This window comes from Plectropomus leopardus, chromosome 4 (genome assembly GCF_026936395.1).
Source record: "Plectropomus leopardus strain MGB_pleo_1.0 chromosome 4, ASM2693639v1, whole genome shotgun sequence".
In the NCBI taxonomy this organism is placed as follows: Eukaryota; Metazoa; Chordata; class Actinopteri; order Perciformes; family Serranidae; genus Plectropomus; species Plectropomus leopardus.
In genome coordinates, this window is record NC_142179.1 from 24,131,619 (window position 1) to 24,156,666 (window position 25,048).

The 25,048-nt window shown below is 41.7% G+C and overlaps 1 protein-coding gene across 7 annotated transcripts in view; it reads right to left on the reverse strand.

Moving 5' to 3' along the window:
- The window catches only part of arb2a (ARB2 cotranscriptional regulator A), a 245,622-nt gene that overhangs the window by 144,150 nt on the left and 76,424 nt on the right, over positions 1-25,048 (reverse strand). For all 7 annotated transcript variants that reach the window (XM_042488204.2, XM_088076907.1, XM_088076908.1 and 4 more), the window contains exons 7-8: positions 21,170-21,388; positions 9,871-9,990 (exon numbers count right to left, since the gene is read on the reverse strand). In XM_042488204.2, the coding sequence (XP_042344138.1) occupies positions 9,871-9,990; positions 21,170-21,388 (339 nt within the window). The remainder of the gene's footprint in view (positions 1-9,870; positions 9,991-21,169; positions 21,389-25,048) is intronic.

Below are 25,048 nucleotides of genomic sequence, written 5' to 3' on the forward strand. Positions count from 1 at the left end.
CTTATTACATTCACTAGATGTCAGTCAGCACATCCCTAGTTTGGAGGAGCAGGATGGAGTCTGACAGGAAATGGACACCTATCACAAATCACAGTTTGCCTCAGAGGGCTTTTTAAGCAGACGACATCCCTCTGTCCTTAGACCCTTACATCGACAAAAGAAAAATTTCCCAAGGAAAAACCTGTAACGGGCGGAAGAAATTGTAGAAATGGGGGTCAGCAACAAAACATGTTTCAGCACCTAAAAAAAGTGCCGCCAAAAAAAATTATTATCAGTTATGTGCGAGATAGTGAGACTATTTTTAATGTGTTACCTTTCCTTTAGACAACCCATTCCCACAGGAAATATATTAATGGCTTCATTTCCCCATCTATGCTCTCATCAAAGCCACCAGGCTCCACTTACAAAAACTGTACTTTTGGCTTGCTGAACACAGGAGCTGCTGGCGTGCTATTGCTTTGGTAAGTTAGTTAGTGTTATCGTGTGACTTGGATCAATCCGAAATAACCCTTTTACATGGCAAACTACACATAACACAAACAAACTAACTGGTCAAGGCAGCAGAAGACCAGCAGCTCCTGTCATCAGCGATGTTAAATAACTGTTTTTATCAAGAGTGATACAACGGCTTCAGTTTCCAGCTGGAAAAGCACAATCTGACATTAAGGTTAAGTGGTGAAAAAATACTCTGAATACAGGGTACACTTGAACTGATATTTTTAGGTGGGACTTCTTTTAGGTGGCAATACTAAATTTTTTGTTGCTGACCAGAACATTGCAAAGCATCCATGTCGAACTCCTACCTGCTTCTCCAAAATGGAGACATGCTGACTGACATCTACTGGATGTAAAATACTGTCTATGGTTAAGTACCCTATACAACCCCACTTAAATAAATATGTACCATCCCTCTAATTATGTACAAGGTAACCATAGCAATCTGGAGACTGATAAAAAAAAACTGTTCTCAATGTAAACACAAAATAATAAACAGCAACTTAATGAGCTATTTAAATGTCAAAATGTCAGCAGTGTACTCAAACTATTGACTACCTTAGACAAAAAGAGAATACTATATATACTGTAAAAACAGTCAAAGAAACATACAGACAAAAAGAGGAATTCTTCAACTGACGATGGAAACTGCAATGTATGGAAAGGATCCTGAAGCATATTGAGTGTTCCTAGATCAGAGCCTAAGGTGAGAGCAACTCCATGTCTGCCTCTGGGCTGTGAAGTACACTATACTATATATAGAGTTTGATCAAAACCAGACACATATATCCCCAAGATTTTTAAATAGTGTAAAAATGAAAGTGATGCCTTGAATTGCTCTAGGTTATTGGCTATGTCTCAGATGACCTTTCTAACCCTGGACCACAAAAAAGTTAGGGAAACAGGAAAAAAAGTGTTCTGAAACATATAGGTGCTTTATCTGGCTATACCTGCAGTACTCCTGAAATAAAGTTCAGGGAAACAGTTGTTAAAACACTGAATATGAGGTGAATCACTTCCCTCAGAACCTCTCTTGACAGTCTACTTTTCTCTGTGTTGTAAGAGCCCTGCAGGACCGTCTGTCTCAATCCACTGACTGAATATAGAAAGTCGAGTGATCAGAGTAACGTGAGGGTCCATGAAGTTGCGAGTTAGCTGGTCGTGGGTATAACAGTATTCTACCAAAAGTGTTAGAAAATACAGTGACCTGCTTGCATTATTTTACAACATGCATGTTTTTGTAGAAAGAGACTGAATGGTCCCTAAACAGGGGCACAGCACCAAATTCAGGTCTTACGCATCTGCAGTCTCTGTGGAGCCCCTGGCCTTTATGTCCTCATCCATGTTTCTTTCATGCACCTTTTGGATTTTTTTTAACACAGTCAGCTTTCCCTTTCATTTCTTTCTTTCTTTTTTTGGAACCCCAACTTCCCTTTTTTTGTGGGGGGGGGGGGTTATCATAAGCAGTCACTCAATCAGAGTGAGACAAATCCTAGTGCAGGGGGAGACTAAACCATTTTGAGAATTTAAGAGGTGAGAGTGGCCTTCAAGAGCTTCCACATTTTTTATACAAATTTCAGTTTTTCAATGATTTATTCAATCAGTTTCAATGGAGATACACTAATGACTTATTTTTTTTAAGACCAAACTATTCTCAGTCCCACTTTTTCCCCTACTGTGACATCACTGTCCCTGATTTTACAGATACACTTCAAATTCTCTTGAAATCCATTTTGTTTGTGATAAGAAAACAACTCTAATAAGCTAGCCCGTTTGTTGTTATGAATGACACAGGAAGATGCTAGCAGCAAATAGGACATGTGACAAAGGAGGATAACTTGATGTATAGATTGGATCGACCCTGTATTTTAGCACAACACGGCAGATTTCTGCCAACTCTATCAATTTTGTGCTGCCTTTTACTGCTTCCTTTCGGTTAACTGAGACAGACTGAAATAACCGGGCCAAAAAAAGAGGAATGCAGTTCATGTATAATGGAAAGAGGAATTTATGACAAATTCACCAAAAACATCAACAGACAGTGTTCTTGCAACTGTGCAACAATAAAACAAGACAGAATTAATAATACAGGGAATCAAAAAAAGGCAGCAAATGAAAAAAAAGAAGCGTGAATCTCACACAAAATCAATTTCCCTTGATATTGAAGGAACAGCACAAGAGAAACAAGAGGTGAGTAAACCTTGCTCCTTACCAACACCACAAATGTAATCTAGAAACCAAAGATGCTCCTGAAACATAGAGAGAAACACCAACAAAGGTGAGAATAATGGCGACGTATTGAAGGGAATACTTCACAAAGCCTATTGTGCGAGTATCCTTTTCAGACAGCAAACCCGCTGTAATTTGGTCTGCGTCATCTGCCTCTAGTCACAATGCAGCACTACAGCTTTGAAATGGATGGCAAATGAAGGCCATTTGTACATAATCACAGCAGATAGAAGAATTCAGAAGCCCTACAATGTGTTGTTGAGGTGGAAAGAAAGACCTTGGTCTATCTGTGGCAGCCAGCGCAGCTAAGGTTTGGCAAGGAAGGTCTTTTTTTTTCCAGAAACAAGCAAATCAATTCAAATCAAATCAGCTTGCTATCCGTGACATTTAAACAGTTCAATTTACATCCTTATGTTAAGAGGAGAGCCGCTCTCTAAGATGCCTATTCATTCACAAAGAAATTAGACATCTATATTTCAGCCGCTTAATAGAGCAAATATGCTGTAGCAGTACTGAGGAAGAAACCGTGTCTTTTCATGGTGTACAAAAGGCTAGGCATTGTCTGTCATTACGAGCAGAGCACAAAAACACAGAGAGGGATAATATACATAATATAGACAGGACTGGAAAACAGCACCATGCATGATATGCATGCATTACCGCATGCGTGCACACGCGGGTGCGAACCAACACACGTGCACACATACAAACGCACATACACACTTAGTCAGTGGCAATGGTGTATGTCCTGAGGGCTGCTGTCCTGCTGTGCAGGCTGGCAGGCACTTTTGTCATGGTGGTCCTTTTGTTTCACATCAAACAAAACGCCACAGCTTTGCATACGGCTCCACTAATTTCTGCTAGTGTGCCCCAGCCATTTATCATCGCCTCTCACCCTCTCCTCCTCTCCTCCCCTAACGTGGCTCTGATAGCTGCTCTCCACCAAGCTGTTCTGCTCAGGACGATACAGGCTTCTCCAGGCTAAGGCTGACACACACAGACATGCACATATGCATACGTGCACACACACACACATACACTTCACCCATACAATATGCGTGCACCCACTTGCAGACATAGACAGGCACACTTGCACACGCAGACAGACATACACACAGGAAACTGCACTACTACTGCACCGCTTGCAAGCCCGCCAGCTATGGAGAACCTTGAGATAAAAACAAACCTTCTCTTCATCCCCTCCAGAAGCAATAGACAGGCTAGCACTCAGAGTTTCGAAGGCGGCCGAGACGTGCATACAACATTAGACGAGGGGATTTTCAGAGCCTGTGCATGGACGTCTTCACAGCTGGGATGATTTTGTCAACAAATTAAAGTGATTTTTTTGCTTGTGTGGTGATGAACTCAGGTGAAGGTTGCACTGGTCCTTGAAGAGTATTTCAGATAGATAGAAATGTGGAACTTAGTTTGACACAGTTTAAAGGAATACTCCAACATTTTAGGGGAAATAAACTTTTTTTGCTGTCTGACTGGGATTTAGATACTGTAAATAGATCAATATCAATTTTTATGCCTGTGCATTCGGAGGAGAGCTTGGTCTGGGACGTGTTTAGTCTGGGAAAGCACAAACACTGGAGGCAGGGTGGAAAAGGCTAAGTTCCGACAAAAGACAAAACTTTTTTACATTTTGTGCTGTGTTTCCTGACATACTGGCAAAATCAGAAAGAATCAGCTGGACTTTTTAAGATTTAGGAGACTGCAAAACACCAGTGACATAAATTAAGGAAAGGGCATTTAAGGGCCTGCATGCAGTCACTTCTCCTTGCAATTGGTCATTAAATAGTACTAATCCATAAGCTAATTTGAAGCACCTTAAACCATAATGTCTGAGTTTCTATTTCTGCATGTTAAATACGGAGGAAGAAAAAAGTAAACAAATTACAATGATAAAGAATATAAGCATTTTTTTATATCAGGGGTTTCCTTTAAAACCACCACGGTTAGCATTACAAAATTAGAATCAGTCATTAAAAAAGTACAATTTTAAGAGAAGAAAATGCTGTATGCAGTTACAGAGCATGGGTGCAGCTATGAATGTGTCAAAAACACCAGATACAGAGAGTATAAGTAAGAATGAAGATCAGGTATGATGCCAGCAATTAAAATAATGTATTCTAATATTTACATATGTACATTTTTCTGATTTTCCAGAGGCATGCTGTAAAAAGGGTGAGGACTGGAAACAGAAGTGTTTGCACAGCGCCATGTGTTCAGTGGGCTGTTACCATGCCAGTCATGGAGCTGTACGGACTACAGCCAGACCCAGAGTCGTGCACAGAGGGCATAGTTGGCACTGCCGCTGCCCTGAGGGTCACTGCGACTGGGAGAGGGGGAACTAAGAGGACGAAGGAAACGAGGACACGGAACAGGACATAAAGCAGTGTGGATTTCAGAAAGGTGAATATTGTGGTAAAGTGGTTCAGTATGTAGGTGAAAAACCAGAAGACTCACTAAGCAAACAAAGTTAAAAAACAAAGTTAAAAAAAAAGAAACAGTTGCATAGCACAGAGTAATGGCACTGAGCTTGTTTGTACCCTGACTGTCCGCGGTAAATAAATTGTAAATCTTAAAGAGACAGGGAGAATATATGTGCAACTACTTTTCCTTACTTGTTATTCAACTTGTGAATACGATTACACACTATCAAAGCACAGTGTTATAGAAACACGCTTATTGTTCTTTTTGCATCCTCCATACCATACAACATAAAAACCTCTCATTTAGTCTGAGGATGCCATATCATGGCGGGGAAACTCAATCACTTTTTTAAACTCCGAGCTATGTAAAACTAACTTCTCCGACTCAGACTGATTCACCCGGCAGTGTTTCATCTCTCTCATCCTCCACACACCGGTATTGCAATGAAGTCCACAAGGAGTGAAGAAATCCTCCATATCTATCTGTCTCACCTCAAGCATCTCTTCCCACATCTGACACCTAGCCACAACACACATACATTTACACACACATAAATCCAAGGACGACAGAGGGAAAACTAGCTATATTCATTATAGATTGAAACAGATGGCACTATACAGAAAGTGTACAGAAAGGCAAGCATGTACTGTATATATGTGGCGTGTTCATAGAGGACACTTAAAATCTGTAATCATGTTCTTGAGGGGCTGTTGTGGTGGCTGGCTGGTTGTCTGCTTGGCACCCACACATTTGTGTACTGGGAGACAGATGCATTCTTACATAAGACCTTATATAATGCTGCCCTGTCCTATCCAATAAGAGTGCTCCTTTTTCGCTCTGTGAGCGGGAAGGTTAGTGAGGGTTAGACAACCCTTCCTCAACACAACTACCGCTACCACTTACACTTACACGTCCACCCCCCTGCACTCCTGGCATTGCAGAAAGATGAAAAGACAGAGCAGAGGGAGAGATAGAGGCAGGGCCCTCTTTCTGTCTTTTGGTCCCTTACTCTTTCTGGTTGGCTTCTGGGTGAGATTTTGTCCTTAGGTGAAGAAAGGATAATGCAGACCTGGAACCTAGAGGAGCATGGCCAGTGTGTGTGCGTAACAGAGAGAGAGAGACATATTCCACAACCAGGCTAAAAACCCCTTAGACTTTGAAGGGAATATAGAAATACTCGGTTCAAAACAAAGTTGCACGACTGGGGGAACATGACCCATCTTCCTTTAAAACTATACAGCTGAGAGATACAGAGAAGGAGGAGCAGGGAGGAGCAGGCTGGCCAAGCATGAAAGCAGATGTCAGAGGAGACTAGAGACTCTAAGGGAGCGCTACAGAGAACGAGAACTGCAAAACAGTGAACTGAAATGGATGGATTCTGTGATAGCTAAAGAATGATAGAGAGGGGAAAAGGGCGAGGAAGGTGGGGGCGAAGCAGAGAAAGAGCAAGCAGTCTTCCCCCTGCAGCGCAAGTCTCTCTCTCTCACACACACACTCTCATTCAAAGGCAGTTAGCTACTCTTTGATGTATCTATAATTAGCCAGTACACACTGTGAAGTGTTTTAAAAGAAATCAAATTGCAATGAAACACTTGAGCGCTCCAAACAGGGGCTAACATGCTCCGGAGCAAGGGGAGCGAGCAGGAGAAATTAATGGCGGGCCTTTTTGATGTGCTTGATCAGAAATGTATTTATTAACTGCAAAGGGGAGTAGTAATTAACCCACAGACAGCTTGTTTTCTCTGGGTCTTCTCATGTGTCAAATGGTTCATCCCGCAAGGCTCCACTCTCCACTCGCCTGCTCATGCGCATGCACCTCCCATCCCATCCCGCTGGACCACTTTCTCCTCAATTAAGTAGACGGTGTGCGCATATATGTATGTATGTATGTATGTGTGTACAGTATGTGTGTGCTTGTATGTGCACTGAGTATGTGCATGCTGATGTGAAGGAGAGTGCAATAGCAAGTAAGAAATGTGTAGTGGCTGCTTCAACTCCCATGTGTTTTGGTGAAACCCCTTTCAAACTTTAAAATTCTCAACGGAAAAAAGGAACCAATAGTCCAATATTTGTATCGAACATATGAATCTGACTCAACTGATACAATTCTGAGTCAGGTACAGAAAAAAAATATAAATACTAATCATACAAGCGACTCGTAAAAACCACTATGATCAACTTAGACAGGTCCACACATTACTCTCTGTGGACAAAGTTGCTGATGCAGTTGGGCAATTGATTGTAGTTATTAAAACTATAAGTGTGTCTATGTGTGTCAGTTTGGAATAAGTAAAGGAGTTTCTACACTGATCGACAACAGAAGCTGGGATGGGCCTCCAGGGAAACTTGACAATGGCATATTCCAACACCCTGTCACTTAAAGCAAACACAAGGATCTTTCAAGTCTCTGTTTTGATGTTACCTTCCCCATACTGCATCTGCTATATGCTGGATGGACTTATATATGCACATACTGTATATGAGTGTTTTTTTTATGACGGTTTTCACATGACAAGGACATCACATAAAAGAACGCAGTTAGAACCTCGTTGAGGCCTTTACACAGAAAGAGAGGAAGCGAGAGAGAGAGAGTGAGTCTGACTGAAGGAAACATGGAGAGACAGAGAAAGACAAATAGAGAGAATAGCAAGTCTTCGTCACACAGCGAGAAAGCCCAGGAGATTGTGAGGCTGTCACGGACAAAACACTGCATGAATATTTAGCAGTCAAATTAAAATTACAAAATACTAAACAAAAAAAGAGTAGCTGAAAGAGAAAGAAAGAAAATAAAATATTCCTGAAAACACCAGTGGGACAAGTGCCCACCTTTAATCCCCTGCTAGCCGTATACTCATTGTGCCGCCTCCCTCCTCTTCTCCTTCCTAAGAAAAGAGGAGAGATATGTCCTGAATAATATGGGATGTGGTGAGTCTAGCAGTAAATCCTTCAGATCAAGAAACCAGCAGACTGGCAATGTAACCCAGCTCTCAGATCATAGAGAGGCTTGCAAACACAACTAGTACCGTATGTTAGCTAGCAGAGCTAAATGCAGTAAAGTATTTTAAATACTAACGCAACTAACACAGCATGTTCATGATACGCCTGGCACTGAGCCAAGATTGCTGCTTTTTTCTCTTATCAAGCTGTAGAGAGCTACTAGCTGGAACTAACCTGAGATAATGCACAAAAATGTTTAACACACTGTAACGAACAGCTACAAGTTGTTTTGTTTTAAGTGATAGCATCTTTTGTGGGAAATGAGCAGCCTAAACTTGACATCCCTGTAAAGTGAATATTTACTACTTGCAAGCAAAGGTGTGGACTTGAATCACATGACTTAGACTCATGTCAGAAATTTGGTAACTTTGAACTGGACTTGACAAAACCCAAAAAAGACTTGGACTCAACTTGGACTTTAACAACAATGACTTGTAACTTCACTCAGACTGTTGACCTAATAAAAACTTGATTCCTTAACCCCAAGCCAAAAAGATGAAAAGTATCTCATTTAAAAAGTGTGCCAGGAATAAATTAATTTCTCTTCCTTTTTCGGAGACTTGAGATGCTTATGACTTGCAAAACAATAACTTGGTCGCATCTCTGTAAATAATTAATTCACGCTCAACTTAAATTAAGTGTAGCATTAACTCAGGATAAAAACTTTGCATTAAATAAAATGCTGCTTCACAAGTAAACACATTAGATTTAGACTGGATGTTAAATCAAATAGCATGAAGAAAGCTGGCAGGGTACAAACATAAACTTCCCCACCAACACCCATGACTCTTAAATGCCACTTGGACCCAGTAAGGATAACTCAGAATTATGTATTGGCTATATGCACTTTGAAGCTTTATTATAAGGTAACTATACTCATTAAAACACCGACAGAAGAGAAAGTGATGATCAATATGTGATGCCCACTAGGACATCACAGTAAACCAAAGACTAGAAAATAAAGCATTAACCTCAGAAGCCTTCAAAAAGCCGCAAAAGACACACTGTAGGCCCATTTAGCTGAAGGGTGCGGTTATAAAGCCAAGAGGCTGGCCAAACTTTTACTTTCACCCTCCCCTGTGCACCATTAATTCCTTCAAATCCACTTCCCTCCCACCATCTTTCAACCTATCCTCTGTCTCTCTCAAGGCTGGGAGATCTGCATGCTCTGCAGCAGATCTGGTTTAACAGTACCACTGTTGTTGCATTGCCATCCCTACATTTCTTTATCCAGCCTTCTGTTTTCCCCTGTTTTCCCTCTCTTCTTGATGTGTAGAGGAGGTGGATAGTGCCCAAGGACAAGGATGAACCAGATTGTTTGCAGAAGCTGTACTTTTTCAAAGAAACTAAATGCTATTTATTTTTAATCGTTCCACCATGTTTCACACCCTATCATTCTGCTGCCTGTCTCCCTGAGGTGACTGGTGCTAGTACTCCTCTACATGTTTGTGTATACAGTACATGTGTGTGTGTTTGAGAACATGTAGGGGTTTTTTTGTATACCAACATGTTTGTGTGCATGTATGGGTGTTGGTAGGTAATGAAGGATTGTAAACTTAAATTTTAGTTTGTATAAGAGTTGTATTATGTAGTCTTTCCAACATGTACATGTAAGTGAGTCATTGTGCTGACAGGAGCATATTGTGCGTCTCAGTGTGTCTCTTTGTCGGTGGGAGGTAGGAAGGATAAGCGGAAAACTAAAACACTCACCAGCTCAACGAAAGACAGCCCTCCGTAGCTGTGGGCCATGATGAAGACATTCTTGGCTGCGGCACTGGAGACAAAGTGGTCCCACACGTACAGCACGTGTTCCTCGGAGGAACCGTTTTCCTGCAACGTAAAAGCTCAAATGTTATACCCATAACAACGAAAAGTGATAAAAATCTTATGAGCTTGAAGGCTGTCAACAAACTAAGTTGCGCAATTACAAAGCATTTAACATATGAGTCTATCCAATGAGACTGAAGCATCAATAGAGTCATCAAACTCTTTTAATTTAACGCTACAGCATCAAAACTTGAACCTTAGGGCCAGCTGAAAAGAGAGGTATAAAAGAAAAAAAGTCATGGTGGCCAGAGGGGATTCTATAAAGAGCCACACTTCAGTAGATCAATAAGTCTTGCATATTGCAAATGCCCTAAATGTAAAACTCAATAGGCTGGGTGACGTAACGTTTAAATCTTAATTTGTACCGCGTTGCTGAATCGATGGCCCATCCATACACCAGTAGAGGCATAATGGGAAGACACTAGGGGAAGGTCAAACAAAAAAAAAAACAAAAACAGAGGGGAGATATACACATGCACATACAAAACGGCCCAGGTTTGCACCCACACACACAATCGTAAAATTTTCTTGTTCTCATTGGCATGCGCACGGTCATACACGCACACACATGCTGGATTTACGCACACACAACCAGAAGACATGTTTAATTAACCAGAGATGTAAGCGCTTATCCAGGGCTGCAAAGAACAATAGTTAAAGTACAGGCGAGAAAAGGGCATCCATTAATGAACTTGTGACATTGATTTTATACTTTGATTTCCTATCAAACTGTCTGGTTCACAATAGAAATCAACAATACATTCCCACAAGAGGTTGCGCTATACATGGCGCTTTGTCGACTAGAAACACCTGTATCCTTAGATCACAAGACCACACTGTATTTGAGATAGCACAATACCAAATAACGCGTGCACACACGTGCGCACGCACGCACACACACATACACAGGCACACACACACACGTATTCCTTTTAATTAGCATACAGATGTATATAAAAAAGAATACCTCAAAATAAACAAACACACGGCCTACAGAGAATGGAAGCTCATCTGTTAATTGAGTGTCAAAATGTTCCATGTGACTCCAAAACAAATAATTAGTGATATGAGGTAAAGGACAGAGGAGGTGTCTTTAGAGACTCTCGCTGTTAGTTTCCATAAATGTGTTTGCATTTTACAAAGTAAGACAGTATATTATCACAGACAGATAATTACTTCAATGCTCGCTCTCCTAAAGGGGGTAATTGAGGAGATAGTGTAGTACACGAACACATGCTGCAGAAAATGCGGTTTAAACTTTACCTTTAGAAGAAAGCAAAGTAGCCTGTGATTTGATGAGGTGTTTTTCGCTTGCGCATGTCTGTGTGTACAAGTTTGTGTGCAAGTGTGTGTGTGTGCCTCCACTATTTGATGATGTGCTGCTGTGTGTTTTTGTTGCTGTGTTTGTCTAGAGGTAAATTAACCTGTCAGAGTGTTTGTGTTTACTGCTAGATTAGCATGAGGGGGTTGTAGTGTCAGCACCCACCTCCATTCACAGAGTGTGATGCAAGAGCAGGCAACTCCACTCTGCCCTGCCCTTCTGCCATCAATGCTCTGCATGTGCTTGTGTGTGTGTGTATGTGTGTTACCCTGCGTGCATGGAGGGGCTGGCTGAAGCAGAGTTGTCTGTCTGAAAGGCTGTGACATCAAAGTCCTTTGAAGTCTCCCTCCTCTCTCCTCCGCCATGTCACCCTTCATCTGTGAAGCCCATTTCATTAGCCTGCCTCCCTCCCTCCATCACTCCTTCCCTCTCTCCCGCATTCTTTTCTCCTCCGGTGATGCCACCTGTTCTTCTTCACACACCTCTGTCTCCTGTTTTGTCCACCTACTCCACCGACCCTTAAGTGACAGTACCTGGCATGGAGATATTAGGCAGGATTTGCCACTGTACATAGCACCTTTATATGTGTGTGTGTGTGTGTGTGTGTGTGTGTGTGTGTGTGTGTGTGTGTTAGTGTGTGTGTGTGTGCCGTTTACTTTATTAATACTTCCAACATTGCTTATGTCCATTGACATGCCAGTGAGTGATAACTAACAAAATTTAGTAAATGTGAAGACAATTTCAGTGTCTTTATTTATTTCTATACTATGACTGATGATAATAATTTAGGGACTTAGTTGATGTCTTCATGGTGGCAAATGAGTCTCCCCGTGCTCCTGACTCCATCACCCAACCTCTAACACAACAACACACTTTCTTTGCCTGCGCCCTCAGCGGCAGGCGACAGAGTGACTGACTACCTGGCATGGCAGTGTAGTGAATTATCTAAACAGCATTTGCATATTGTTGCAATTATTTCCTGGGGTTAATTAGCTGCAGTGGAGCACACTGCCCTGCGAGACCGGCTTCCTGTCACCAGCTCTCACACAGTATCTTAGCTTATTTATTTATTTTCCACAGTTTCCCTACTCTGTGTATGTGTGTGTGTCTATGTTGTGTATGCATCTGCCAGCACTGTCAGAATAACATCCCAACTGCACACCTGTTGCCAACATCCTTCAGCCATGACTGTCAAGGGACATGTGAGGGTGTGTGCTGTTTGTGTGTTTACCGAATATATAGGGATCCATACGGTCCCCTCAGAGAGTGTAAAATACGGATCTGTGCCCTAGACAGTCTCAGGACCAGAAAATCTCCAGATGCTGACAGCTAACTATTATCAAAAAGAAATGAAAATGGCAAAGAGAAGTAGAAAAAGGGGACAGAAAAAAGAGAGAAAGAAGGCTACACAAATTATGGAGGCTGTATCCGTCCAATGGATGGAGAAGTTTATGGGCTGAGGCTGACAGGATCTCTCAGCTCTGGACTTGGAATTCATGAGTTCAGGCATGCACACATTTTTAGTTTAGTTTAGTTTCGTTTAGTTTACTTTAGTTTCAAGTGAGGCGAAGTGAAGTGAAGTGAAGTTGCACACAATTAAAAACTGCAATCAAAATGAATAAAAAACAAGAAATGTGTCATGAGAATGCATGAAGCCTGTTGGAGCTGGAGCTGATGTGCTATATGTCAGTAGGCTTGTTGTCCTTTGGATATGGCCAGGTACGTACGTACACACACACACACACACACACACACACACACACACACACACACACACACACACACACACACACACACACACACACACACACAAAACCCCAAAAACTACAGTGATTCAACTAACCAAAATGTGGTTTCCGCCAAGTTCCTTGTATCAATCAGCAGAACTCTGATTATGTGTTATAAATTACATCACCAATAAAACTGCTAGGCAACCTGTTACACGACATTGAGCATGACTATCAGCCCCACTGTAGCCCAAAAAAATGGTTCCAACTGTTACTCCTTTGTTGAAAGTGTTTGCTTTCCAATTGTCTAGTTTCAAGAATTTGTTCAATTTAGCTCTTTCCATTACTTACTCAATAACAACTCACACTCCTTTCCAAAACCACACATAATTGTATGCACGCACACACCAACAGACATGCTCCAGTGCATGCGCACAGATGCAAACTCATGTACACACACACTCTCTTGTTTCTTCAAAACGTTGTCCGGTCCAATACTCGCTCTGTGTTTATTCACTGTAATGAGAAGCAGGGAGACGAGAGTGGAGGAGAGGAGTGTGCTTTAGCCAGAATAACAGCCCCAACGCCAACACAAACCCAGTGTCTGACCAACACAGGAAACAATGAATCTAACAACATCAACACACTCTGACAAACAACCACTTCAGACCTCCCTGCACCTCCCTTCTGCTCCTCCTCCTCATCCAAAACACACAGGTCTTCAGCAAACTTCTGAGGAAGCTGGAATTTCAAGTCGGGAGATGGTGAGCAGAGTGGACCGGAAGGAATCCAGTGGATAAGAGCCATTATACTTTTTACACTCAGAAACTTTTCAGTGGGAGCCAGAAGTGTCAGGACAGTGTCACGGGATCCCTAAACAACTTTATTGGGTTTGGACTCTTTTGCTCGAGCAGTGCTGGTTTCAATCTTGCAAAAATGTCAATACATGGGTTGGAGTGAGATCCGAAGTAAAGTTACAAGCATTACAAACACACATCACATAACAATATTATTTGAGACGTTCTTCCTGCAAAGGACGAGATAGAAACAAAACACTCAAATTACACTGGAGCTTTTCCACACACAAACTTTGACTGGCAGATCTCTCTCAATGTCTCAGTCCCCTCCTGCTCTCAGGCCACACACTGCCCGAGTCATTATTCTCTTTAATATGTCGTGATCAGCACAGAACAGGACTGTTTTCATTTGGCCTAATGATTAAAAATTAAATAAGCAATGTACATAATTACATGTCAGCAAAGCGGTTATTAGAGTAAGTTAGTTTGTGTTTGTGTGTGAGTGCGTGATTGCGTACAGGTCTCTGCACACGCAATTAAAAAGTGGACCTGAACGACACCTGTTTTCAATTGCATTCTAATCAATGTCTGGGACGTGTACTCCTTCGCCATCTCTTTCCCTTTTTTCCTTCCCCTCTCGTCTTTGTTTCTTTCTTTACTCTCTTCTAAGGCCGACAGAGAGCTGAAGTTAGCAAGAAGCTGTCTGAGAGCTGATGGGTCTTGCTAGAGTGGGGGGAAAAGGGAAGGTATGGAGCAAATTAGCAGCAGAGATGGGAAAATAATGACTGTGGCATTGTGGGTAATTAGCAGGTATAGTACCTATGGAGAGTTGGGAATATAATGATGTGAGAAATAGACAGAGAAAAGGGAGAATAGGGTGAGAAACGTGTGCAAGACTAACGGGGGCTGTGTGCACGTGTGGAAGAGAGAGAGAGCGAGAGGGAGAAATGAATGTGTAGGTGTGTTATTCGACTTTGCAATGAAGGGATATGCAGTATAAGGAGAGTGGAAGTGGGGGGGGGGCATAGTCGGCGCCAGAGGAAGGAGAAAAACTATAGCGTCCATGTCATCCCACGTGCAGATTAGCGTGCTCAGACTGTATACAATGAAATAGCATGACCTTGGCGGGGTCAGTCTGCTCTGACAATATTTGCCAGGGCATTGTTTCAAATCAATAACTCATTAACAAAGTACAAAGGAAGTTGCTGTGGGTTTGTGAGATTCTTTATTAGAAAAGAGCGGCTGCAGGCCAGAAAGGTCATCGCTGTGACATCTCGGCTAGCCTCGCGCTGCCGCCCGGATTGTCAGGTGAAATTACTGCGAGCCATTAATTGACATAAGGCAAAGGAGAGCGGGCAGGCAGACAAGGCTGTGTTTGTTCCAGGATGACCCTGAGGTGCCGTGTTTGTGTGTATGTGCGTGCGTGTGTGTGTCTGTGTATGTCTTTATTCGGGTCAGCCTGTATCCACAACAGGGTTGTGTGCAGAGAGAGAAAGAGACGGAGAGCGAGAGAGACAGAGAGAGAGAGAGAGAGAGGGAGAGAGAGAGAGAGAGAGAGAGAGAGAGAGAGAGAGAGAGAGAGAGAGAGAGAGAGAGAGAGAGAGAGAGGGACCTCGGTGGGTGGGGAGGTGCGAGGGAGTGCAGGATGGATGTGTTTGATGGTTGACCTGACTAGAAGATTGGGAGCAGGGATCTGAGACCAGCTACACGGGTTCTGCCTTGAGCAAACACACAAACACGCAGGTATGTGTGCCTACACAGATGTTATGTAGTACACCTAACACATATCCAGAAATGCTCATGCACACTAACAAGCACAAAATCTAACAGACTCACACCTAGTTTAAACTTTGAGGAGTCAAACAGTTAAACTAAATTCAAACACAAGCAGATCAGCCTGAAGTTAAAACATGCCACACACCACAGTGTGCTTGTACTGTGGCCTTAAACATGAGAACTTTGTTCATAAAGACAAATACACATGCACACAGGTCAGCGCTTTTTCTCCACCACACTCACACAGAAATACACACTCAAATACAAAGATGGCATCCAGCCAATTTGTTCTCTGCAGCAAGCAGGTGAGCTGCCCTCTAGCCCTGCTTATTGACCTCTCCTCTGACCAAGTTCAGAGGTTAATCAAGTCCCTACCTGTCCTTAGATATGCTGAGCCTTACTTCTTGGCACGACCACAGGTCAAAGGTCAAATAAACCCTGTCTGTATAATTGCTTGTGGGCCACAGACTGGGGCAAAGGGGTGAAGGTGACAAAGAGCAAAAACCAAGTCCCATAGTGAAACACTATAGCACCATGTCAAATACAATTACCAGTGTGTGTGCTTGTGTGTCCATTTCTTAATGTCCATGATCAAGTTTTGTGTATGTGTAATGCATGTGCATGTGCATGTGCATGCACGTTAGTGAATCCTCAAGACGTTTTGTAGTACAGTATGAACATGGGGAAACAGGACATCATCTGCTAAACACGGACAAGGACAAGGATCTCAGCCAGCCTCTGTGGACAGCTGCAGCTGGGAATAATGGGTCTTGGAGAGGCAGGGCTTAAATAATGGATGCTCCTTCCTTTAGGAAACACACTGTGCAATCCACAACAGTCAGATCAGTATGTGACAGCTTTGTCTCCAAGAAGTTGGAGACCAGAATACGCTAGAGTCCTGCACCTGGGCTGAAGACAGAACAAGGTATAATATGCAAAACAAAAACAATAAAATAGTCTTATTTTCTACCCTTAGGAGATGGTCTTACATCGACTCTAACCACAGTGAGGGGTAAAAAATGGTTGAACATTAGGGAATCAAACAATGCCTTGAGTGGAAGCATGAGCACACTTAAGAACCCCAATATTTTCCTCCTTTGTTGTAATATTGTGACAAATGAATAATTGTAGAGAAAAACATGTTATGGAGAAAGCATTCAGCATCCGTTGGTTTCAATCCCACAGATCTCCCATTCTTCAAGCTGAACTGAAGCTGAAAATAGTGTAAGAAATATCTGTTACTTCAAAATGTTACAGGAGTAAGGGTCTCTCTGTCTATCTATCTATCTATCTATCTATCTATCTAGCTCTCCGAACAATGCACAATGTGAATGCTAAAAGGAAAAGCATAAAATACACTTAAAGAGAAAGGGAGAAAAGTATTCTAGTCATTTATAAAAATAAGTGGTGCTTAAAGAAAGGCGAAGCTCTGTTTTTTGTCCCCTTTGCTCTTTTTTTCCCCTTCTTCTTTCCAGGGCCTGCTGGCCTAATCCCAGCCAGCCAGCCTTGGGTGAACTCTTTGGAAGCTTCTTAAGCCCATGAATGTGCCTTTTGTTCCTGCCATTCCTCCGCTTGGCTGACAGAAAATAGCTAACTGGATTACTGCTAAAATTCAGAGTAAAGTGAACTCCCAAACTTCTATATGGCAAAGTGCTAAGAGAGCGCCCCCCGCCTCTCCCTCCCCACCCCCTCCACTATCCTCATCAGCATCCCTCCGATCAGACTTTCTATTCCTCCATCCCTCCCTCTGTCCTCTCTTTCTCTCTCTCCCTCCTCCACCAACATCCCCCCTAAACATGGCCCAGTGGTGTGTGATCTGGAGGAGAGAAGAGGAGGGGGATTAGATAAGGTTGAGAGGTTGCACACTATGAACCCAAGGCTAAAAAGTAAGAATCCTAAAAGCAGTTAAGAGCTTATTAATGTGTGTAAGGAAGCGTATTAATCAACTCAACTCTATCAGGGGGCTAGTGTGTGTGTGTGTGTGTGTGTGTGTGTGTCTGCGTGTGTGTCTGTCTGTCTTTGTAAGTAAATGTAGTACAAAAAGAAAATGTCCAATGTAATTTTATGTGTCTCTTAGGTATAAATAGAGAGCAAGACAGGTGGTAATTCAAGTTTAAGGTATTTTTTGTGTAATGTTGGATTTCAATAAACCACGAGGAGGTAGAGGTATATAGTCAAGTGTGTGTGTTTCTGAATGGCTGTGTGCAGGTGGTCTGGCAGCTCAGCAGGAGTTAGAGTGCGAGGTGTAGTGAAGAAAAAAAGGTTTGTGTGTGTGTGTGTGTGTGTGTGTGTGTGTGTGTGTGTGCGCGCCCGTGTCTTTGGTGGGTGCTGTTGAAAAAGATGAAAACAGCCCTGCTAAAGAGGTTTGATTTGATCCACCACCCACCCCGACTAACAGAGGAGAAGGAGAGGGATACACACAAACACACACACACTTACACACACAAATGTCAAAACCTCAGTTCTTTTTCCACCTCCTTTACTCTTTTGTCTGTCGGTATGTGAGAGCCTTTGCATATCTGCATGTGTTTATGTGCATACGTGTGTGTGACAGCTTACTCTGGGGGGGGACAGAAGCAGAGGAGTGAGGAGAAAAGCAGTGCAGGATAAGACATGGATGACAGAGGTGGGGTCACACACACTAACATCCTGCTGACTTCAGGGTCAAAGGTCAAAATTCAAGGGGCACTGACACAGAGCCAACCTGCTTACTCATTAATCTTTATCCCGAGTCTTGCAATCCCTGCATCTAAGGACAAGTGTATTTGGCTGGAAAATCTAAACCTTCTACATGACCCCTTCGTTTCTGGTTAATGAGGATAATTTTGTATTGTAGCCTGCTGGTCTGAAAAAACACACATAATTTTTGTTTTTTTTTTAAAATCCATCTCTGCTTTAAAATGCCACAGTGCAACAGTGAATACTATGCTGGTAAGGACTGATAGATCAATTATCAATGCACTACCTTATAATAAACAGAAAAGTGACTTGGCGTGATGCTGGGCCGATGTGGTATTTGCTTTAGTTACTCATTATGATGTCTGTCTTGACTTTCATGTCATGAAGTTGTGAAAAGCCAAGACAGTATTTCCAAGACACTGCAGACTTGAAAAGCCACACCACCGCTGCATACCACCCTTGTCTCAATGCATCTGACCCTGTCCAGCATGCATTATGCAGGCGTGGGGAAAGCAAGCTGGGCCCAATATATCGAGATGTGAATAATATTGCATGCTTCCTCTTAGGATAGAGGAACCTTGGTTGGGACTGTGTTAACGATCTCACACTGCTAATGTTTCTGAGTGTTAAAGATTTAAGACACAGGAAGGCATATATATATATATATATATATATATATATATAGAGAGAGAGAGAGAGAGAGAGAGAGAGGAAAAATAGAGGGAATTACATACTTATGAGATATGAGAATCATGCAGGTTATACCTTCAAAATCAAAACTTATGATTAGACAGCAGTCCTATCAACTTAACCCTGAAAAAAATGGAGGGTTTCCCACACATTCATTTATTTGTGGCAGTCAACCACAATTAAGACATCTGTTGGCATCTCTTGATTTTATATTTTTGGAGCTGGACCATTCTTTTGGTGCATGTTTGGAATTTTCATACAGTTTGGTATTTAATTGTACTCAAAGCGTAGAGCACACTCTGGGCCCAGACAGAGCAGCAGAATGTCAGCTGCAATAAAAGTTAATCTTAACCATGAATTATGCTGTGTCTATAAGTTTGCTTTCACTCGCCTGCAGCAGCTGCTCTTTTCATCAATCAATCTGATCTGATCAGCTCTAGGGAAAAAAAAAAGAACTCATGACAAGCTCTGCCTGTGCTGCATTCACAGACTCTAAAAATCGTCTGAATTTAGAGAGGGGATACAGAATGAAAAAGAAAAAGTAACACAAACACAATATAAACTTGAAAAAAAAAAAACAGGAAGTTTGTGGTTGTTTATCTGTTGTTTGTCTGTTTTCTATCCCTCTTTTATCAATTTTTTTATTAAACACTGATCTTTTTTATATGGTCTTAGCGTATGTTTTTTTGTTTTTTTCATTTGTTTTTATGTTTTTGCTGTTTTTATCTTGATGGGGTTTACTTTTTTATTTTGCTCTGTTCTGTATTTTGTAACTGTATTTTGAAAAGCGCTTTACAAATAAGTTTTATTAGTTACTTTTAATAAGCAATTAATTTTAGACATAAATTTATGGTGGAAAACATAACATACACATAACATAAGTGACAGAAGCAAGTTAGTTTGCCTACGTTACTGTAAACAACATGATGGACTGTTTACTGTAAGACCTTCATGTCAGATGGTGTAAAGCAAGTTCTTCAGCTGTACGTCGGAGGGAACCATCGCACATGTAAAGAAGTGTGATCGAGTAAGATAGAACTGCGGCTAATTATCCCTTATTAGAGTGTGTGTAAAGGTACTGCCAGGGGGGGTGAGAAAAAAAAAGCCTGCGTTGACAGCTCACACACCGCCTGCTAGTCCCACAGCAGCCCTAACTCTTGTCAGACACCAGAGACTGACGTATTTCACACACACACATACACACCCACGCACACAAACGTACGTGCATTGCTGTGACGCTGCCATCAACCAAAGTAAGACACATATAATCGATGAAGACAGTCTACTCATATGAAACCCTGTGATGGGAAAAAGCCTCGCTCAATGTGCCCTTAATCTTCAAAATCTTGCTGAATGAGAGCTTTTAAGAAAGTTAAAAAAAAATGTCAAACGAGGTGGCAAATTTATGAAACAAAAGACATCTATGAGAAGGACAGCATTGTTTTAATCTCTCATCACTTTGCCCATATTTGTTTCTACAATGGATTTTTGCAAAGGGTCGTTTCCTTTGTGTGACCACGTCAACTGGCCTAGCTAAGTGTATGTGCATATGTGTATGTGTGTGTATGATTAGGGGGTGCACAGCCAGCGTAGCATGATAAGAATGTTGCAGTGTGTTTGCAGAGTGTGTGTTAGGGAGATAATAATCCCAGCGGTCAACAAGAGTGAAGGGCCAGAGCTGCACTGACCAGCCCACCATCTGAGAGAGAAAAACAGAGAGAGGGAAAGAGGGAGAGGAAGAGGGAGAGAGGGAGGTAGCCATGTGGTTAACACTTGCTCACTGAGAGGCGACTGGAGCACGGCCAACCTCTTCACACACAGGCTGACCACACAAGAGCCTCTCTTTCTCCCTCTGCCTCCCATCCTCCCTTCATCCCTTGTTACCTAACATTTCCTTTCCTTACCTCCTCTCCGCTAGCCGCCTCCCACCTTCCTCCTCCCCGCACCTTTTTGCCACTTTTGTCTCTTCCGAACTTGCCCAAATTCCTCCCTACCATTTTCTCACATATGTCTCTTCTCCTACATCCTCCCACGACCCTACACTGTCACTCCGTCCACCTCCCCCATCGTGACTGCTTTTGATGAACATCCATCCTTCTGTCCCTCCGCTCCGGCTCTCTGAACACTTCCTTCCTGCCTTCCTTTTCTGTCTCTCCTCCCTCTGTCCATCCCTCCCTCCTTCTCAGACTTACTCGTATGGGGATTCGTTCAGTCTCGGTCTCCTTCTGTGGGTTACGGTACTTTTCATAGAATTCTCGCTTCTTTTTGCCCTCTTTATCGTCTTTGCGTTCCCTCTTTTCAGCGGGTTCGTCTGTGGGTTCAGTAGGAGAGGGCAGGGGAGAGGACATGGCGGGCTTCTCCACCTCCAGGTAGTTCTCATTGGGGTTGAGCACCATCACACCGTAGCCCTCCTGAAACAGATCAGAATCATGAATATGTGAATTAGATCCATGGCATCGGCATCATATGCATCAGATGCTGCTCATATTACGTCTTAAGCATGATATTTGACTTCTCTACATCTATGTTGAATAATATCACAAACTGTAGTAATGTAGATCTTCTTTCAGTATGTAAAAAAAGGGGTTTATAATGCAAATAAAACATACAAATAACCAAGTTTAGAAGACAAAAGGCATAAAAAAATAGCTGCAAAATCTCTTTGGGGAAGAGGACTTTATAGCTACACTACATCAATGAATTAAATGTGCATGTCTATAGAAAATTTATATTAAACCAGCACCAAGGGAGACTGTATTTTTTTCTTTTTAATTCTCGAAAAAAAAAAACTTTTTTAATAACTTTAAAAAGAGCATGCCTATATAAACTTATTTAAAACTAAAACGGAATGTTAACAGAACAGTTTTTGCTGGGTTTTTTTTTTTTAGTTGTTTGATTTTTTTCTTTAACTTTCAAAAAAAGATGGTATTCACTTTGTCAAACCTTCTACGGAGGTTTATATATAACTCTGAATAAAAATCTCTGCTGAGATCAGAAACATTCCTGTGCAGTCTATGTCTGCTAGAGGCTCCTGGTGTTTAGGAAAGACCACTGCGCTGATATCTATGAGCAAATAACACCGTAGCAACACGCTGATCGTGAGATGACTGGGGCAATGACGCAAATCCAGACTGAAAGAAATGGCAGCGAAAGAGACAGAGGAGAGAGTGTCACCGCAGGGACAAGCCTGAGAAGTAACTGGGGGATTGGAATTCAGCGCCGGTGGTTTCAGTCGGTGAGTAGCATTTAGTGACTCCAAAGGCCATGTGTCACTTAATATCAAACCCAATCGATCCTACCATCACTCAACAAAAGAGTTAGCCGTAACTGCATACCTATCTGTGTGTGTGCATGTTATTGTGTGTGCAGGACTTCAAACTTCTACAGACAGCCCAACAGATAAAAGTCTGGTATTTTTTTAAAAAGCTGAGAACGTTTTCACAGGAAAATAATATTTGAATTAATATTATTAATAACCAGTGTGCTCCCTCAAATGCCAAAGGAGTGTTAAAAAGAGAAAAATGTGAGAAAAAATAAACTCAAGTGGTTATAATGAGAAAGAACGATAGAAAGGAAACGTATTGTGGAGAAAAGGAAGTTTTCTTGTAGCCTTTGGTGACTTCTTCAACTTTGAAGCCATTTTAATTAACTGTGTTTATTGTCCCAAGCACTCTGAAACTAAAGCAGGAAATGGATGGATTCCTGTTTCACTTCGGTTGTGCTTTTCACACACAACCCCCATTGTGATACACACTCACACACAAATACACACACACACACACACACACACACACACACACACACACACACACAGCAAGACTCAAGTTATGGGTACATGCCTGTGCAAACACACACACACACAAACAAAAGACACACACTAAGGAGTATGAAAGACATCAGTGCTGACAAAAAGACCTTTAGGAGATGTGAGAGGGAGTTAAGGGAAGGCAGCATCTTCCTCTGCAAATCGCCATCACACACACTGTCTTCTCCAGGCGGCACGTCTCCTCTTCCTTAATAAGTGTTAACACAATGTGCTTGTCTTCCGTTGACGCAGCATGAGTGTGTGTCCCTCCTGTGCCCATCGACATCAAACCTGTCACACACCCCTTCCCTTAGCACCTGCCGTGTGTTGACAATGACAAAATGACACTTTCCCACTTATTCAGATTATAAAATTAGTTTGATTCTCACTCCCTTTCAGATCCAGACAAGGCTCTCCTTTCCTCGTTGGACATATTCGTAATGCAAAAGACATTATAAATATAGAGATAAAATATCCAAAACATAATTTTCAAGTGAGGATAAAATTGGACATGATCAAACTGCAAATATTACATTTAAAGTATGTGTTTAATAAATTATTTCATTATTACATCACATTTTACTGAAAATTCAACAGATGTATTTTGAAATTTTAATTTCCGCTTAAAATAATTTCCTGCTACATAACGGTACCTGCTCGTATTTAGCCATTGATTTATAACTTTAAAAAAACTCTATTCTATGTCCATGTCATAGTTTGTATGCAAATTATAGGTAGATCAAAAACTGGATTTTCTTTTATTAATCTGTGTGTGCATTTATGTTATAATGGCAAAAGTAAAACTGGAGAGGTAACGAATGAGTATCTATTAGGGAGACTTAATTCAGCCTGCAGACATCACAGAGACATTTGCACACAAATACAGAAGTTCAGACACACAAGCGCACATTCAGACAGATGGATCGCCAGATTAAGAGAGAAATAGGAGCGGGTGACGAGAGAAGAGACAGAGGCAGACAGAGAGGGGAGAAAGAGTGAAAGGAAAGACATATATAGGTAGATAACATGATAAAACAAAGATAGATGGAGAAGGAAGGGGAGGCAGAGAGATGTAGTCTAACCAGATCCACACCAGCTTTGTGCCACTGCCCACTGGTGGCAGCCTGATAAAATAACTGACAAGACCAGTTCAGCCTATGGTAGCAAGATCATAAAAACTAGAATTTTGAACTAGTAAATGATTACATAAAATACTGATAAATAAAAGGTGTAAAAATGAAACAATGACAGAATAAAAAGTACACTGCACTGTCAAAAATACCCTTGAAAGTTGGACAGAATGAAAGAAAAAAAAAGGAAAAGACTCTCCATCACATCGCTTTGTGTGCATTTCTCCTTTCCCCTAATCCTGGTTCACGAGGCCAAAAGTTAATGGTCTAGCAACACTAACCCACGTGTTCTGAAGCTAACCCCGAGTGGCCTACAACCATGTTTAGTCTTCAGAGCTCTTACCCTTTACTGGTCAATAACCCTTCCTGGCCTTAAGCATACTATCGGTAACCTCAAGTGGCCCAGTTCCTAGCCTTTAGCTTCTTTATGCCAACCCTGAGTGGCCTATAGCCTTTGGAGAGGCTAACACACCTAACCAAGCTACCAGTGCTAACCCTTTCAGCTGTCCGGTCACCCAGAAGGACATTGCTGTGAAGGCGACCAGTGTCATCGGCATACATAGTCTGGAGGAGCAGGGCCGCCAAGTTCACCTCGATGTCGGAAACCATCAGTTATTTGAACACTGAGAGGTCTGTTTCGGTGTCAGGACAACACTGCTCTCCCTGTCCAGACACTTCCTCTTCTTATTCTTCTCTCCATCAACTAAATATTTAACAATGATGATGGACTCAGATCCACAAAGCAAATGGATTTTTTTTTTTAAAGTATAATATAAACCAAAAATGAGAATAAGACTCTTTTATTTTATTTTCAAAATGTTTTTAAAAAAATATAAGTCACTACTTTAAATATTGTTTAAACCAAATTAATAATCATAAAAAACAGGTGTTTTAGAAGAAAAAAAATAAAACAGCACTTTGTGCACTTATCCAAAATCCCACAGAACTAATTTCTCCCACAGAGCTAATGTTCATCATCCTAGTCTTTGCATTGTTTTGTGACAGCTAAATCTCTCTATACATCTCGCCATAAACCCTTGTAGAGTGAGGTCATTCAGTCTTTGTGTGTCTGGCTAACTGTTAAGTCTCTCCCACATACGCAAAAACACACACACTGGATACACCTGCTAAATCTG